The 14,955-nt window shown below is 36.1% G+C and overlaps 1 protein-coding gene across 5 annotated transcripts in view; it reads left to right on the forward strand.

The window, feature by feature from the left end:
* LOC139967918 (bromodomain-containing protein 8-like) overlaps positions 1-14,955 on the forward strand; it is a 49,532-nt gene that overhangs the window by 28,430 nt on the left and 6,147 nt on the right. For 3 of the 5 annotated variants that reach the window (XM_071972136.1, XM_071972134.1, XM_071972135.1), the window contains exons 3-12: positions 114-183; positions 1,180-1,229; positions 1,808-2,014; positions 3,274-3,335; positions 4,017-4,120; positions 5,280-5,462; positions 6,127-6,217; positions 8,576-8,608; positions 13,527-13,696; positions 14,136-14,342. In XM_071972136.1, the coding sequence (XP_071828237.1) occupies positions 114-183; positions 1,180-1,229; positions 1,808-2,014; positions 3,274-3,335; positions 4,017-4,120; positions 5,280-5,462; positions 6,127-6,217; positions 8,576-8,608; positions 13,527-13,696; positions 14,136-14,342 (1,177 nt within the window). The remainder of the gene's footprint in view (positions 1-113; positions 184-1,179; positions 1,230-1,807; positions 2,015-3,273; positions 3,336-4,016; positions 4,121-5,279; positions 5,463-6,126; positions 6,218-8,575; positions 8,609-13,526; positions 13,697-14,135; positions 14,343-14,955) is intronic. The other 2 variants (XM_071972137.1, XM_071972138.1) reach the window with 2 other exon arrangements.

The following is a 14,955-nucleotide window of genomic DNA, read 5'->3' on the forward strand; positions in this document are numbered from 1 at the left end:
TGTTGAACTGACCCTTTGACATAGATATTTTAAGTCCAGATCAGAATTAGGTATGTAAACATATCAATTAATAATGGCCATCTTGGATATTTGCGTTTGTTTCCTTTCCTCAGGATGTCTGTAAGTCGAGCCATCAAGCCATTTCCAGAACCGGGTAGACCCTCTGATTGGAATACACCTAAGGTAACTATCAAAATGGTCCATGTATTACCTAATGTTATATCAATTATTTTGATTACTTCTACTATTTGTTATTTACATTTTGGTTATAGATAGGGTAACAACAGAGCTTCTTAGTAGTCCAGTGTCTTGTTTTTGTTTTAGGGGGGGGGGTTGGGATAAGGGGAGTGAGAGACAGTGAGGAGATGACTGGTGTAACCTTCCATTTAAAGATTGTTGGCCTTCCCTTATGAAAGTGCAACATTTATTTGAGACAGTGGGTGGGAAAGATATGATAAACTCCTCCTTTCTACCTAGTAATCTCTTTGCTGACCGTTGCACAGATACCTCTGTTCCAATCAGCATACGGTGCAAACCGTATAACAACCCAACGTAGTGTAGATGTTCAATAGTGTACCATTGTTCTGCTGACCCATCCTTGGGTTATTAACCCGGGCCGGTCATCCCCTAGGCCCCCAAATCCTCCATTAACAAAACAAAACACACTAAAACAATGAAGACTTGCAACTTCTTGGAAACTGGGCAAGTGTTGCACTTTGGACACTGCTTTTATTCCTGCTCCTGTCTCCCCCCGGGCACCCCCCCTCCCCCCTCATCTCCAATTAGTTTGACAAATTGAGTATCATTTCAAGCAATGAAGAAAAAGTTGACACATTTGGAAAACATCCAAAAGTCTTTTGTCCATGATTACTAAAAATGATATGAAAAATTATCTAGACAAGGAATTGTTGTAGAATAGAATGGAATCAATATAAAAGTATTCCACATTTAATGTTCATTTGATGTACAACAAACAATACATGGGCATCTTAAATTGACCATTCGATGAAATATTTCGGGTGATATTCTGTATCTCTCTTAAAATAGTGAATGAACTCAAATGGCTGAATTTAGATTTCCCTTTTGCAGATGTTTAGGATTTTGGGAATTTAATTTTAACCTATCATCTTTTGAACTTTCCCCTTCTTTAAATTTTTTTTTTTAAATTTGTTTCTACAGAATTGCGCGATACAGTATTCATCTATGCTGAATGAAGTGGATACCCCAAAGTAAGATACTTCCGGTCTTTATTTGTCATTCTAAGGTATTATTTTAGGGAGAAAATGAAAAGCAGAAAGAAAAAAAATTGACTACATGAGTGAGGGAGGGAAGTTGCAAGGTTGAGGAAAGAAATTGGGGATGGATGAAATTTGTTGACTAGATTTATTGATATCAGGAAATTAACCAGATGCATATTGAAGCTAGAAAATTTAATTGTGTTGTATCATATTTTGTACATGTTGATGGAGAGATTTTCAGTTTTCAATGAAAAATTTGAGCAAAGTAGTAACATATTTTGTATTTGTGGCAGACATCAAGAGTCAGGTTGGGCTTTTGGGGATAAATATGTCACCAGGCCCACTTTATAGGACTCCCCATGTATCCCATGTTTTCTCAGCCATCTTCATCTTTCTGTTGCCCCCAAATTGACCCTGAGCTGAACTGTAGGCTCACGAAGCCCCCCCCCCTCTTGTCAGACCTGGGGTGGGAGTAGATGTCCATCATCCCTATCAAATATAAGACACAGGTCAAGAGTTGCATTTGCTTCTCTTATTCATGAAACTATGATCATGACTTTCTTCTACAGGCGTAAGAGGTCTGGTGACAAAGGGGACGTGGTGGAGACGCCCGGCGACCTCATCGTTAAGAAGATGACCTTTGACCGAGTGGAAGAGCTGAAGCAGATGTTAGCTGACGACCGAAAGAAGTTCAAACTCTTGAGAGATGAAATCGAGCTGATCGAAAGTGGAGCCCTGGATGAAAAACTTCCGGAAATTTTACAGGATATTAAAGAGTGAGTGGTTTCAATGACATCAGTGCATGTCTGATGATTCAAAGTAGGTTTTGTGTTGATTTTGATCAACATTTGTTACTTCTTTTGATATTTTTTATTTGATTTTTTTATGTTTAATACTTGATTTTTTTTTATTTGGATAATTTGGATAAACATTTGATACTTCTTCAAATTAAATTGTCACAACAAGGCAATTCTGTATCTTGACTAGTCAAGTGTCATTTCAAGAAATAATTTTTTTTTTAGAATTTTAAAAATTTCTGATATAATTTTTTGCATGAACTCAATAAAGCTATACAAACATGTACCTGTCTTGGTGATGTAAGGTTTGAAGCAGTATCGAATGAATTCATTGCTCGCTGAGTAATGTCCTATTGGTGAAAAATGTAGGATGAGTGTCTTTATGTGATCAAATGTTATCTGTAGATGTGAAATTAGCCCACGTAGGAAATATTGATAGGCCAGGAAGAAAATACATGGATAACTTCGAAAAGAAATATGGCCACTAGAAAAGGGCAAATGCAATAGGGGAAACATATATCAATCTTTAAGAACACTATGTGAAGAAAACAAAGGCGTGTAAAAGAAAAGTACCAAAGCCATGTACAAAACACAGTGCATGCTATGTAGAATAATACAAAGTGCATGTCATGTACAAAACACAGTGCATGCTATGTAAAAAAATACAAAGTGCATGCCATGTAAAAAAATACAAAGTGCATGTCATGTAGAAAATACAAATTGCATGCCATGTAGAAAAATACAAAGTGCATGCCATGTAGAAAATACAAATTGCATGCCATGTAGAAAAATACAAAGGGCATGCCATGTAGAAAAATACAAAGTGCATGCCATGTAGAAAAATACAAAGTGCATGTCATGTAGAAAATACAAATTGCATGCCATGTAGAATATACAAAGGCTATAAATTAACTCCACTGTCCGTAATAAATCAAAAACAAAGGTTAAATAGGAAACTACAAAAGCCGTGTATGAAATTAGCAAAAGCAGTTTTGAAGAACATGAAAGGCAGATAATTTAGAATAAATACAAAGGGTTATGAATAAGAACAATACAAAGGTTAGTGTGGAAAGGCTACATACTGTCGGAGATTACAAAAAGCTCCCCCCTCCCCCCCCCAAAAAAAAAAATAAGAATAAAAAGGACATATAGAAAGTCACACTTGCCATGCTTAGACTTTAATTTTGGAAAATATAAATATGATTATTTAAATGTTAAATCATTAATTTTGTTTGCAGAAAGAAAAGACAGGCCGAAGAACAAAAGTTGGCAGAAGAAGCTGCCGCAGCTGAACTTTTAGGTGGGTCAAAGGTCACCATCAGTATTGATTTGGTGCACTAGATATTCATCACATTTAATTAACATTTCTATCTTTATTCTTTTTTTTTTTACAATTTCCCATATTCTGTTTTGCAAAAGTGGCAGTTTTCCTGTAACAGCTTCCACATATACTGTACATGTTAGTATGTATCAGAATGGCACTTCTTTCTCTTGGACTCCCTCCCTCTCAGTCATAATCGCTGCATGTTGGATTGCCTTTAAATGAAACAGGATCCTTTTGTTAATACACAGAACTTACTTATGCAAAGTTGTATGGCTTCTGATTTAAACTATTTTTGTAAAGAAACGGCTTAATAGGGATGGTTCATCGTCAAGGCTGAAAAGCTTTATAGTATGTCTAGCATATAGCATCTGTTTTCTTTTGGTCACTGCTTTCAGTCCTTTTCTATATCAAACTCTCTTGTCTGGTTTTTGCTTTTCTTTTTTTTTACAGTTTAACTGTGCTTTTGTTTACAGACTTAGTACTGTGTTAGAGCCAGCTAAGATTTTGTTTAATTTCCTTTGTATCATCGATCACATGCCATTCAGTTCTTTCGGAGACAGCTTGAAGTTTGTCAGTCATCTTGGTAAATTGTGATAATTGTTTGTTTTATTTGCTGCTAAACGGTTAGAATTTGTCATTTTTTTGTACAAATTGCAGCAAAGAAAGAAGAACAGAAGAAGTTGCCGATTGTGAGAAAAATTCCACGACAAACAGAGGCAGAGACAAAGGATGCGGGAGTTTCTTCACCTCTTGAACAGAAGGCAAGTGTAAATATTGTTACAGCATTTTGAGGTATTAAAAAGATATGTAAAAGTAAGTTGGCCTGACGTTTCGATCCTAGCAGGATCTTCTTCAAAGGCTAAATGACAAGTAACAGTACAGAAGGGACAAAAACACACACAGAATACAGACAGGTTAATGAGCATGGTGAACACAAGGAGATAGATGTAAGGGGATTAGTAGACAAGGGATGGAGAGAAGAAAGAAAGAAACCAACAGGGGAGGAGGAGAGGTAGGAGATAAACATTGGAGGGACAAAGAGAGGATTAAGGGAAGGGGGAAGGAAAAAGATGACAACTTTTAACATCTGGAATTTGTGAAATTTATTTTATTCAGGGAAAATTTTTAAATGCTTGTCAAGTCTTTCAGGACAACCAAATTTTCTGTTCGGAAGACCAAAATCAGCTTTGTAGGTCGTTGTTTATGTCAAAATTTGATTGCATCGTAACTTATCAGCTCCCCAATGGTAAATGATAAATTGGTATCACCCTCCATCACTTTGGTGTTACTGACATAAAACAAAAATAGTGGCAGGCCTTTGATCCACCCAAAAGGCAAGTTTTATTGGCCCCAAGCTGCTGTTCTATTCACCAAACCTACACATCTCTCCTACATTTTTACATATAAGTCATTCTATTTTGCTACAGTTTTTCAGACAACCTTTTTTGCTGTTCTGACATGCAAACGTAACACTTGGGTGTCCGAGAGACAACCAGAACAAAATCACTCAAATTTTGTCCTGCTTTATCGAAGGATTTTCGTAGCTAGCAACTCATTAATGGTCAACATCGGATGACCTCTGACAGTGTCTTTATCAGAACAAAATCACTTAAATTAAAGGACTAATGAGGTACCCAATTTGAGTCAGGGTACTCCAGTCACACAGTTGAGGAATGAAGCCAGTTTCATGTTTTCACAAACCCCTTCAATCAAAATTAAACTTATTTAATTTACTGGACCCCTCCCCCCCCTCTCGCTGTTCATCCCCTTATGAGAAATGTAAACATGCTGTACCCAGCTGTGTCTGCTTATCATTGTAACATATCTGTATTTCAGGCATATCAGATTGACTACTTTAATTTCTGCTCGATTGATTGATTAATCGATTGATTGATTGGCACGTATTTGTTCCACCTGCAGCCATCCGATGCTCCCGATGAAGCCAAAGAAACCCCTAAGAAAGTTAAAGAAGGAGATATTGCCAAGGATGTCCAGACTACTACTCCCTCCTCCACTACTAAGCAGACCACACCCACCCCTGTATTGCTTCCAAAATTATTGGTATCTGAGAAGAAGGAGGAGAAGAAAGAGACAATAACGAAGGTTTGTTTACAATGGCACTCCTCACTTTACACTAAACCTGGAGACCTATGTTTGATGTGGGTACAAGCAGCTATAGTTATGTGGGTTTATTCATAGCTCCATTTATATCTAGTAATAAAAATAATTATAATAATAATAATAATAAAAGCAAATGCTGTTTTATGTACACAACAAAGTTAATATTTGGGACAAAGTGCTCTTTGGGAATAATTTTTTTGGGTACATTAACAGCCCCATGGATTTTGATGGAATGATGCAATTAGCAGTAATTAAATGCTACAAGCAAAATCTTTTTCTTCCCCCCCCCCTTTTATTTTTTGTCTACCAATAAATCATTTCAGTCAGTGCTTCTTATACAGCCAGCATACAGTGTTGAAGGCACATATAGCTCAAATGATTGTTTGGACTATACACCGTGCCATACATTTTTTACCATGTCTTGTATACAAGTGGCGTTCGCACTTTGTGAACGATCACAACTAGAATTTTGTTGTAATTTTCAAACAGTCAGTCAGCAACAGAAGGTTTGCTTAAAATTTATCATTGGTAGAACTAAACATGAATAGAATTTGGTTAAGTCACACATTAAGATATAAACTAACAATTTTGATTTAAGCAGAGTTCAGTCGACTATTCTTAAGCTCTTTTTAATTACCTTTCTTAGGAACAAATATCCGATATTGAGGCAATGCTGGCCAAGCCAACGGTTGGGAAAGTGGTCACGCCTCAGGCAGATTCTCCTGCTCCTGGAGAGAGTAAGTACTCGTTATCTTCCCAGTTCTTGAAACCTCTGATTTTAGCATCACTGTTTGATAACTCCCACAATACTAAAAGCACAGGATGGGGTCCTGTCTCCCTCTGAAACCCATCATGACCTCAATACGATGGGGTCCTCTTTTCGGCCCTCCTACGTACCGGTAGAGATGTTGACACGTGAAAAGGATTTTCGAAAAAAGATATTCATTTGTACTTGATGAAGAGTTGGTTTTCTGATTTGGGCTTTAGTTTTTAAGAGAGAGGTAACTTTGACACTCTTTAATATATCCAGACCAGGTAAGTTTTGGAATTTCTATTATGAAGAGTCTTTTTCAAACACTTCAGATGTAATGGCCATTGAACTTTGAGGAATTAAGTTTGTGACTGTTGTAGTCTTTATATTATTTGCATTGGTTCCACTTGATTCAGGTACCAAGGTTTTTACTCCAGGAAAAAAAAAAAATTCAAACATGCAAAAATACTTCAAATTTGCAAGAAATCAAAGAATAAAAGATATGGCAGGTTTCAAGCCATGTCAGCAAACTGCCGTTGTGTCAAATGTATAATTATCGTGTCTCCAGGCAAAATTAGACTCTTTCATACTCAAAATAATAAAAATAAAAAAACCTTTGGTTACTGGAAAACAGTGTCATTCTTTCACAGCCATGGCTACCGAAAATGTCTCCCCAACTCAGCCATGATGTGCACCACTCATAAATGACAATGAATAAATTAATAAATGAAACTGTACCTTTCCCATATATGAAAGGAGTATTATGACAGTATCGCCCAATTAGATATCAGATAATATCTGTTTGCCGCAATAATCTGCATCATAGAATTTTAATGATAATCGTCACGTCTGTTTCTCTCAAGACAATCATAAAATGCTGTACAGTGCATCATGCTCTCTTCATTATACCTTCCCCTGCCCCCTCCCACCTCCCCCCATGATTTCTACATTCAACAAACAGCCATGTGACAATTTGGTACTCGTTTGTTTTCCATCAGACAACTGTCATCTCTGTTTTTCTGCTGAATTCTTTTTTAACTTCTTGCTTCCTATAATCTTGCTCATGAAATTCAAAGGAAAAATATTTTTGATACCGTTTATGTAAAAATGTTCTGTTCCAATATCTCCTTCAGGAATTTAAAGTAAGGTTAATGTTTCATGCCCTTTCGATAAATTATTGCAAATTTGTTATCAACCTTGGGGGTTGGGGTTGTGTACAACATTCTCAATCATAACTTGAAATCTTTGATCTGAAGCAATAATGCAGATAATTTGGTACAGACTTTCAATTAAAATTCTCATTCTCAAAATGCCATAACATTGGCTAGACATGCCTACAAATTTTTTGGTTAAATCATCAAGAAAATTTTTTAAGGACTTTCCTGTTTGCATAAGGTTAATACTTATATGGGTGAATTTATTTTTAGAATCAGGGGGGTGATTATTTACAAGCAAAACTAGTACATATTAGTGCAAGAAATTTAGCATATTATCAGGGCTTGAAAATTGGGCTATTCACTGGCTATTTGCCAGTGGATTTCACTCTTTGCCACTAGAAACGAAAAAAGGAACTTGCCTTTTTCTGCCAGTGCAAATTAACACTGGTTTTGTATTAATTCAAGGAAAATGCCAGTGGAAATTTGATTTTTAGCAAATACATTTTTTATGCACTGGCATTTCTTAGCAAGTGGTTTAACTTTAAATCGTTAAATTTAAGGACCCAACCAGGGCAGTTTGGCCAAGCAGATTGGTATTGTGGTTAAGATCGTCATAAATTTGGAAACCAAAGATATAAAACGTTGTTACATGTGTTGACTTGCATTGTTGTAGAGAGATGTTTGAAGGGGCATGTAAATACTTCCATAATATCGCTAAGAGTAGAGTGCTCTTGTTCAAATATTCGAGTTACAGACTGCTAAATAAGACCAGGAGGTAGCATTAAAAAGAATATGGATTAACAGAGAGCAAACAAATTTTCAGTAACCTCGATAGCACTTGCTGTAAAGCTGACACTAGATGGAAATAAGGCCTTGAGAAATTGCTTCTAAAGGAAATGATCATGTTTATATGAAATGTATTTTAATCTACAAATTATAAAGTCCTAAACAATTTCATTTCCATAGATTAATGTTTATAGAAATATTTTTTATATATTTTTTGTTATCTATTTCAACAACTTTAAAGTAACTTTAAAGTAATCTTGAAGTTTTGTTTAAGTTGTCTGTGGTTTGGATTGTAGCCTGTTTTCCTTAGTTTTTCTTTTGCCTAGATGTAGTCCACAATATGTTACCCACAATGCATTGGTGTATTGTGTTTGTATCTTTCTTCATAATTTTGTTTACAGAGGAAATTGCCAAGAGCCAAGCTAACAAGAAAGGTTTGAATCTTCCCAAGTTATTGTTGAGGTCAAGGGTCATGAAGCCATTCCTGCATCCCTCTAGCGTTTTCTTTCCCTTACAAAGTCAAAAAGGACCGGTGAGAGGAATGTGGGGGGGGGGGGGGAGGGAGAGCAGAACAGAGACATCAGCAATCAGGGGAATTGAAACAGAGATTTTGGAGAAGAAAAAAATTCCACAACTTCTTTTGTAGATTGTTAAAAAACACCTATGATCAAAATTGCATGACTGAAAAGTTGCATTTGGAAGAGAAATATCCTTTGAATTTATAACAACAAATATTTGAGAGGAAAAAGAAATGTTTGTTTTGTGCCTCAGAGCAAGTGGGAGAGCTTCGACCCCCTTTGACCTCCAATTCAAATACATTCCGTCAAACAAAAGATCGACCTGTTTTTCGTCAATCCAGGTGACTTTTGTTTTTTAACTCAGTTTATCACTTCTCATTCAAAATTGCATGCCGTGCCAGCCAAGCAAATTCATTTTTAGATTTTAATACACATTGCCAAAAATTGCATACCTTTGTACACATCATAATGTTCTACTGAACCCTATTGGAGAATTGAAGGTAGGTGCTCTGTAAGATCAGAAGAAGAGTCTTTGTTTTAACAGCTTTACATATTCATATCAAGATTGATCCTTGTTTTGATAGCTTTATTGTGAGAGTTTGACTGGTACTTTAGCAAGCAGTGATCTCACTACAGGACAGTCTTTTGACTATAAAGTTTTGAGTCAAATTAACACCCAATACCACTTCTTGCTGATTACAAAATTATTATCAAAGGTAAAACAGGGGGAAGGGGGAGGAGGGGGAGGGGAGGGGAGGAGTGTTAGGGATGTGGGAGAATGGACTTTGATCATAAAACATGGCATTAATTGTTCTGTTCACTACATGTGATTGTCAGCTTGCGGGATGTATGTGTCTTGGGAAAATGTAACGCTTGATCACATTTAGAGATGCCAGTCTGCTTACATCATTACAAGAAACAAACACCCCCCCCCCTCTCAAAGATATGCACACATAGTGAATCAGAATTTTTAAGGGAGAGCCAAGTTTGATGGGAAAGAATTTAACAATAAGCATAGGCTAGTCTGAAAGGTAAAGCATTCCAAATGTATGGATATAATTTCTGATCTAGTTTGTTCTTGAAATATGAATCACAGCCAGAATGTAGTTTCATTTTGTTGTCTGTAGCCTAAATAGTGTTAATCCAAACTAGTATAACAGCTCTAGGGACTACATTTTAAATTAAATCTCTCATTCCAGGGCAGAGGCTACAATAGCAATGATTCCCCTATCTAAACTAACATTGATTTAAACAATTCTTGCAATTTTGTTTTTTTTATTTAATTTGAAAATAAAAATTGCAATTTCTTAAAGGCAATCTCTCTTCCATTTGATCACTGTTTGAAAAGTGTGGATGTAAGTTTTAATTTTGACAAGAATTGATCAAACATCTCGCTGTTTTATACATTTATGTGTTTTATGTAGGAATAACTGGCATCTGTGGTTCTCATGTAATAAGATATCATTTGCATCTCATTAGTGATGTACAAAAATGCATTATTTTGCATGTTTCCTACGCACAAAGATGAATAGGCAGAAATTTGTATAGACCTGCATATTCAAATAGAGGGGTGTGGCCGTCTTTACGGTCGCCAAAATATTTGGAAGGTTGCCAAAATATTTTGGAAGGAAAAAAAATGTTAGATATTAGTTGGAAAACAAGTGGAAAAATCTTGAACTTGAAATTACTTCAAAACTTGCAAAATAGAGTTAAGCTCCCTTTTTGCAGCTAAGCACCCTTAATTATACAAGTTACCAAAGATGAGGGATGGGGGATATCTTCTTCAGATAACCCTTCCCCAGGCCACAAAATCTGCCACTTGAGGTTCACCAAGACCATCAAGGTAAAAAATTGGGTCATGCAACAAAAGAATAACAGCTAAGTAAGGTATAGCCATCGTTTTCATATGTTCCTGATTCTCGAAGAAGCAATTTGGACCTTTTGCTATATCTGTTGATATTATTAATGAGAGACTGCTTTGAAATTATTATTCAAAACTCCCGATATGCTTTCAAGTTTCACATAGATATAAAAGCTTATAACCCTTGCCATGTTTTTGGAACCCCAAATATTAACACGTTATAGTCATGCATTTGCAAACCTTCTTAGTGCCAATTTCTGCAATCCATTACAGGTGTGGAATTTAGTGCAATTGTCTTTTTGTTTTCGTTTCAAATTTCATTCGATACTAACACCTCGCCATATTGCGTGGAAATTCTACTCATCGTGACTAACATATCATCCCTCAGTTGTTTTCAAATGACATTTGATCCTGGGTTTCTTCCCATAAGTAAACAAATTTATTGTTTCTTACATTTTTTAGTGTCATAAGATTCATTCACCACTGTAAGATATTTTGTTTTTCCTTTTCAAAATAACTATCACATTATGGAGTCAAACCCCATTGTGTGGTAAGTGTGGCACCAACAAAATATAACTGTTGTTAATGGAATGCAGCTAGCTACTTCAATTTGGACAAGAATACTTGATGAGAAAAACTGTATTCCCTCTCTTTCTGATGCATATCCTTGCTCAAATTCACAAGGAGATTGCTACAAGGTAGAATGCCTGGACAATACTTCCTCAATGTGTGTAGTTTCCAAGTTTATAATAATATGCCCGGGGTCACAATAGAAATTTGAAATTATAGTCGATTCATATAAATAACAAATAGTAGCAATTTAATTTTTCAATCCTATTCAAAGACACCTGAATGAGTTTCAACTTACAGAGACCGATGGAAAATTATGAATATTAAAAGTAGTTGTCAGCTTGGCAATCAAAGAATAAAGCCTATGGTACTCATCAAATAATTTTACAGGTCACCAAATATAAAAGCTTTTAACTTGACTGTAAATTTTGGAAATTCTTGGATGCACTCAAGAACAGCAAGACTGATTCTTACCGGTTGTTTGATCTCCTGAGACGACTAAAGTCAGTATGTCCGATAACAGCTCCTTTTCAGGTTGCCTAGAATATATGACCATTCTAGAAATGGTAAACACCCTAACGGTCAGACGTGTGGTATTAAATTCAATGTTTATTCGGCAACCAAGGTTTGCTATTTGTTCATCCAAGGATATTTCTTTCAAAAAAAGTCCGGACAAGATGGAGCAATTTTTCTTATTTTCAAGTTTCATTATTTGCTGTACGATATATATCTACCCGTATAAAACTGTTTAACACGCTTTGTTATTAACCGAATCTGTACATCGCAAACTTTTTTTTTGGGTGGGTATCTATTGATAACAGAATGCTTTCAAGGACTTTGCATAATCCTATCTAAGAATAATTCAGGTCCCCAGTCATCGAGACATCATGTGAAAGAAAGGAGAAAAAGAAAAGAAACCTGGAAGCTATTAAAGCTGATTTCTATGAATGAATAGGAACCTTGCTTACATGTTTGTACTGATATAAACACGTATTATTGCAAATATTTCCTCCGTACTAATGTAAACATCTTAAATAGCAGAACATGTTTCTTGTCATTCATTCAAACATTTATGGTTATGGACAGCTTGTTCACAAGACATAGGTGACAGTATTCATTTGGATAAATGCTACTTTTTCTGCTGATGCAACTGACAGTGTGAACACCTTAGTCTTCTAGCAGCAAACCCTAGTAGTAGTAGTAGTAGTATCAAGCACACATTTCAATCTCTTGTCAGTAGATATATATCCAAGCTCTACCAGCCACACTTTATTTTACTAGTAGTAACAACTTAGTCTACTAGCAGTAACACTAGTAGTAGTTTCACACACACATTTCAATCTCATGTCAGTAGATATATATCCAAGCTCTACCAGCCACACTTTATTTCACTAGTAGTAACACCTTAGTCTACTTGCAGTAACACTAGTAGTAGTTTCACGCACACATTTCAATCTCTTGTCAGTAGATATATATCCAAGCTCTACCAGCCACACATTATTTCACTAGTAGTAACACCTTAGTCTACTAGCAGTAACACTAGTAGTAGTTTCACGACACATTTCAATCTCTTTTCAATATATATGTACCAGCTCTACCAGCCTCAACAATTTATTCTACCTGCAGTAACACCTTAGTCTACTAGCAGTAACACCTTAGTCTACGAGCAGTAATACCTCATTGAAGTAGTAGTACAACCCTTTGATCTGTGTACTCTACCAAAACTAAATACTTTCTTCCACTAGCAACAACAACACAGTATTAATTACATCATAGTCTACTAACAGTAGTATTAGATTGAAGTTTATAATTCATACTGAACTTTTATATAGGTTCATATATGGTTAAAATTGTTAAGTCACATAGTTGTCATGGATACAAAACTGCATGGAACATGTATACGTATAATCTGCACATATTATATACCAGAACCATTACAATTGAACTGGACTCATTGGCTAATGTAAGTTGAAAACTGTTGTAAATTGTGAAAGGTGTCTTATTAATTGGCAATAATCATTAAAGAATGACCTTTTTTCAAAAATAAATCATACAAGCAGTTCTAGTTAATCAGGGGCACTATAGTCTTGGATTTAATATCCTGACACAAACTTACACCTTTTCCAATCGCTTCAGCTTTTTGATCGGAGGATGCTGATGACCATAAAAAATGACTAAACTAGAAATTGTAAATTTCTTTGCCAATACTGGCTTAAATTTCTTCCCTTTTCTTTTCCCTTATTTTTTTGCTGTTTGTTGGTGGCTTGTCAAGCATTAAAAACAGAAATACAAAAAGCACGAGTAGATTTAGTTTCCATTTCTTGCTTTAAACGTTAACTTAGAGTGCGTTCTCATTATATTAACCCCGCTGTCTTAGTTTTTGTCTTCTATCCACCTCCGCAGAAACTCCAACACTCTCCAAGTTGTTGTCCACATCGACTAAATCTTACCCAACACCAACACAGGCCCCACTGGTGACAGTTGAGGCCAAATCATCGGGGGTCCAGCTCAAGACAAAGGCGGCGGTCACACCAAAGGTACCTACGGTGGTTGAGCCCGAACCAAAAGAAGAGGTAAGGTGGCCTTATTCCTTGGATTCTTCGTTGGGGAGTTTGGTTCCATTACTCGATCAAATTATTTCAAAAGAATTTCCCCAAGTGAAATGGTTTCTACGAAGCCATTGAGAAGTTTTCATTGCCAATATCTTCATTTAAAGCAATTAGGCTTAGCAATCGGGAGGTTCCGGGAGTGATACCAGCCTGGGTAACAGTAAGGTTGGTCTTTCATCCAAGAGCAATCTACGGTTTTCCCATCTGACATGACTTTCTAAGTTGAAAAAGATTCCAAAATTTGAGTTAAAATGTTGAATTGGAAGCCACCCAATGTGTAAGTTGTAATCCATAAGCCCTTGTGGGTTTCTCCCATATTTGCGGTCGCTTAATTAAGCATCGTAAAAATAACTGCTGATTATTATTATTATTTAATGTACATATTTTCATATTCCCTTGCAAGATTCAAGTGACTGTGGTGGAAGAACCACCGACCGATTCTCCGGTGCCCTCATCCCAGCTCCAGATACCAGGTCTGGAGAATTCTGAGGACTCCTCGGACGTTTCGGTGGTGGCATCCACTGCACCATCGTCACCCGCAGGTAATAAAGCGGAGGACCAGAAGAGGAGACGGAGAGGCCGTCCGACAAAGAAGAAGGTCAGTGTCGAGGTGAGCATAGGCGTATGAGGCGGGGAGGCTGGGTGGGCTGCAGCCCCCCAAACAACATTTTTGTGGAAATTCGGGCAATATGCTGAGAATTTTTCGGGCACCTACTGAAAGAAAAATAATTTGCAATGTGTTTTTCAATGGTTAAACTTATTATTATTATCATCATTAGTATTGTAACGACTTCCCCAATAGTTATAACCAATATGGAAGGGTTATAACACGGAAAATGATTGTATGTTATTGGCATGAGATGCAATAATTGATGCATGCCTATATGATATGCAAAATTAACATGTTAAATTTTGGTTGTATTTTTCGGGCAAGTCGTTACAGACCCCCAAATCAAATTGGGTTCCTACGCCTATGGAGGTGAAAACATCTACATTCATCTAAAATTGCTTTAAAACCTGTTTTTTATTAAATTTTTTGCTCTTTACTAACGATCCTGAGGTTTGTTTTTATCACTTTCTTTTCTCTTTGTAGAAGTGAATTGCCTTAAAAGAATCAGTATCTGGGAAAATCCATTTTAATAATATTATTGTCATCATCTATGATATGGTTTAAAAAAAAAAAATCTTCATATGGTTTAATGTAGACATTAATGTAAAAAATT

The sequence above is a fragment of the Apostichopus japonicus genome, chromosome 5, assembly GCF_037975245.1.
Source record: "Apostichopus japonicus isolate 1M-3 chromosome 5, ASM3797524v1, whole genome shotgun sequence".
NCBI lineage: Eukaryota > Metazoa > Echinodermata > Holothuroidea > Aspidochirotida > Stichopodidae > Apostichopus > Apostichopus japonicus.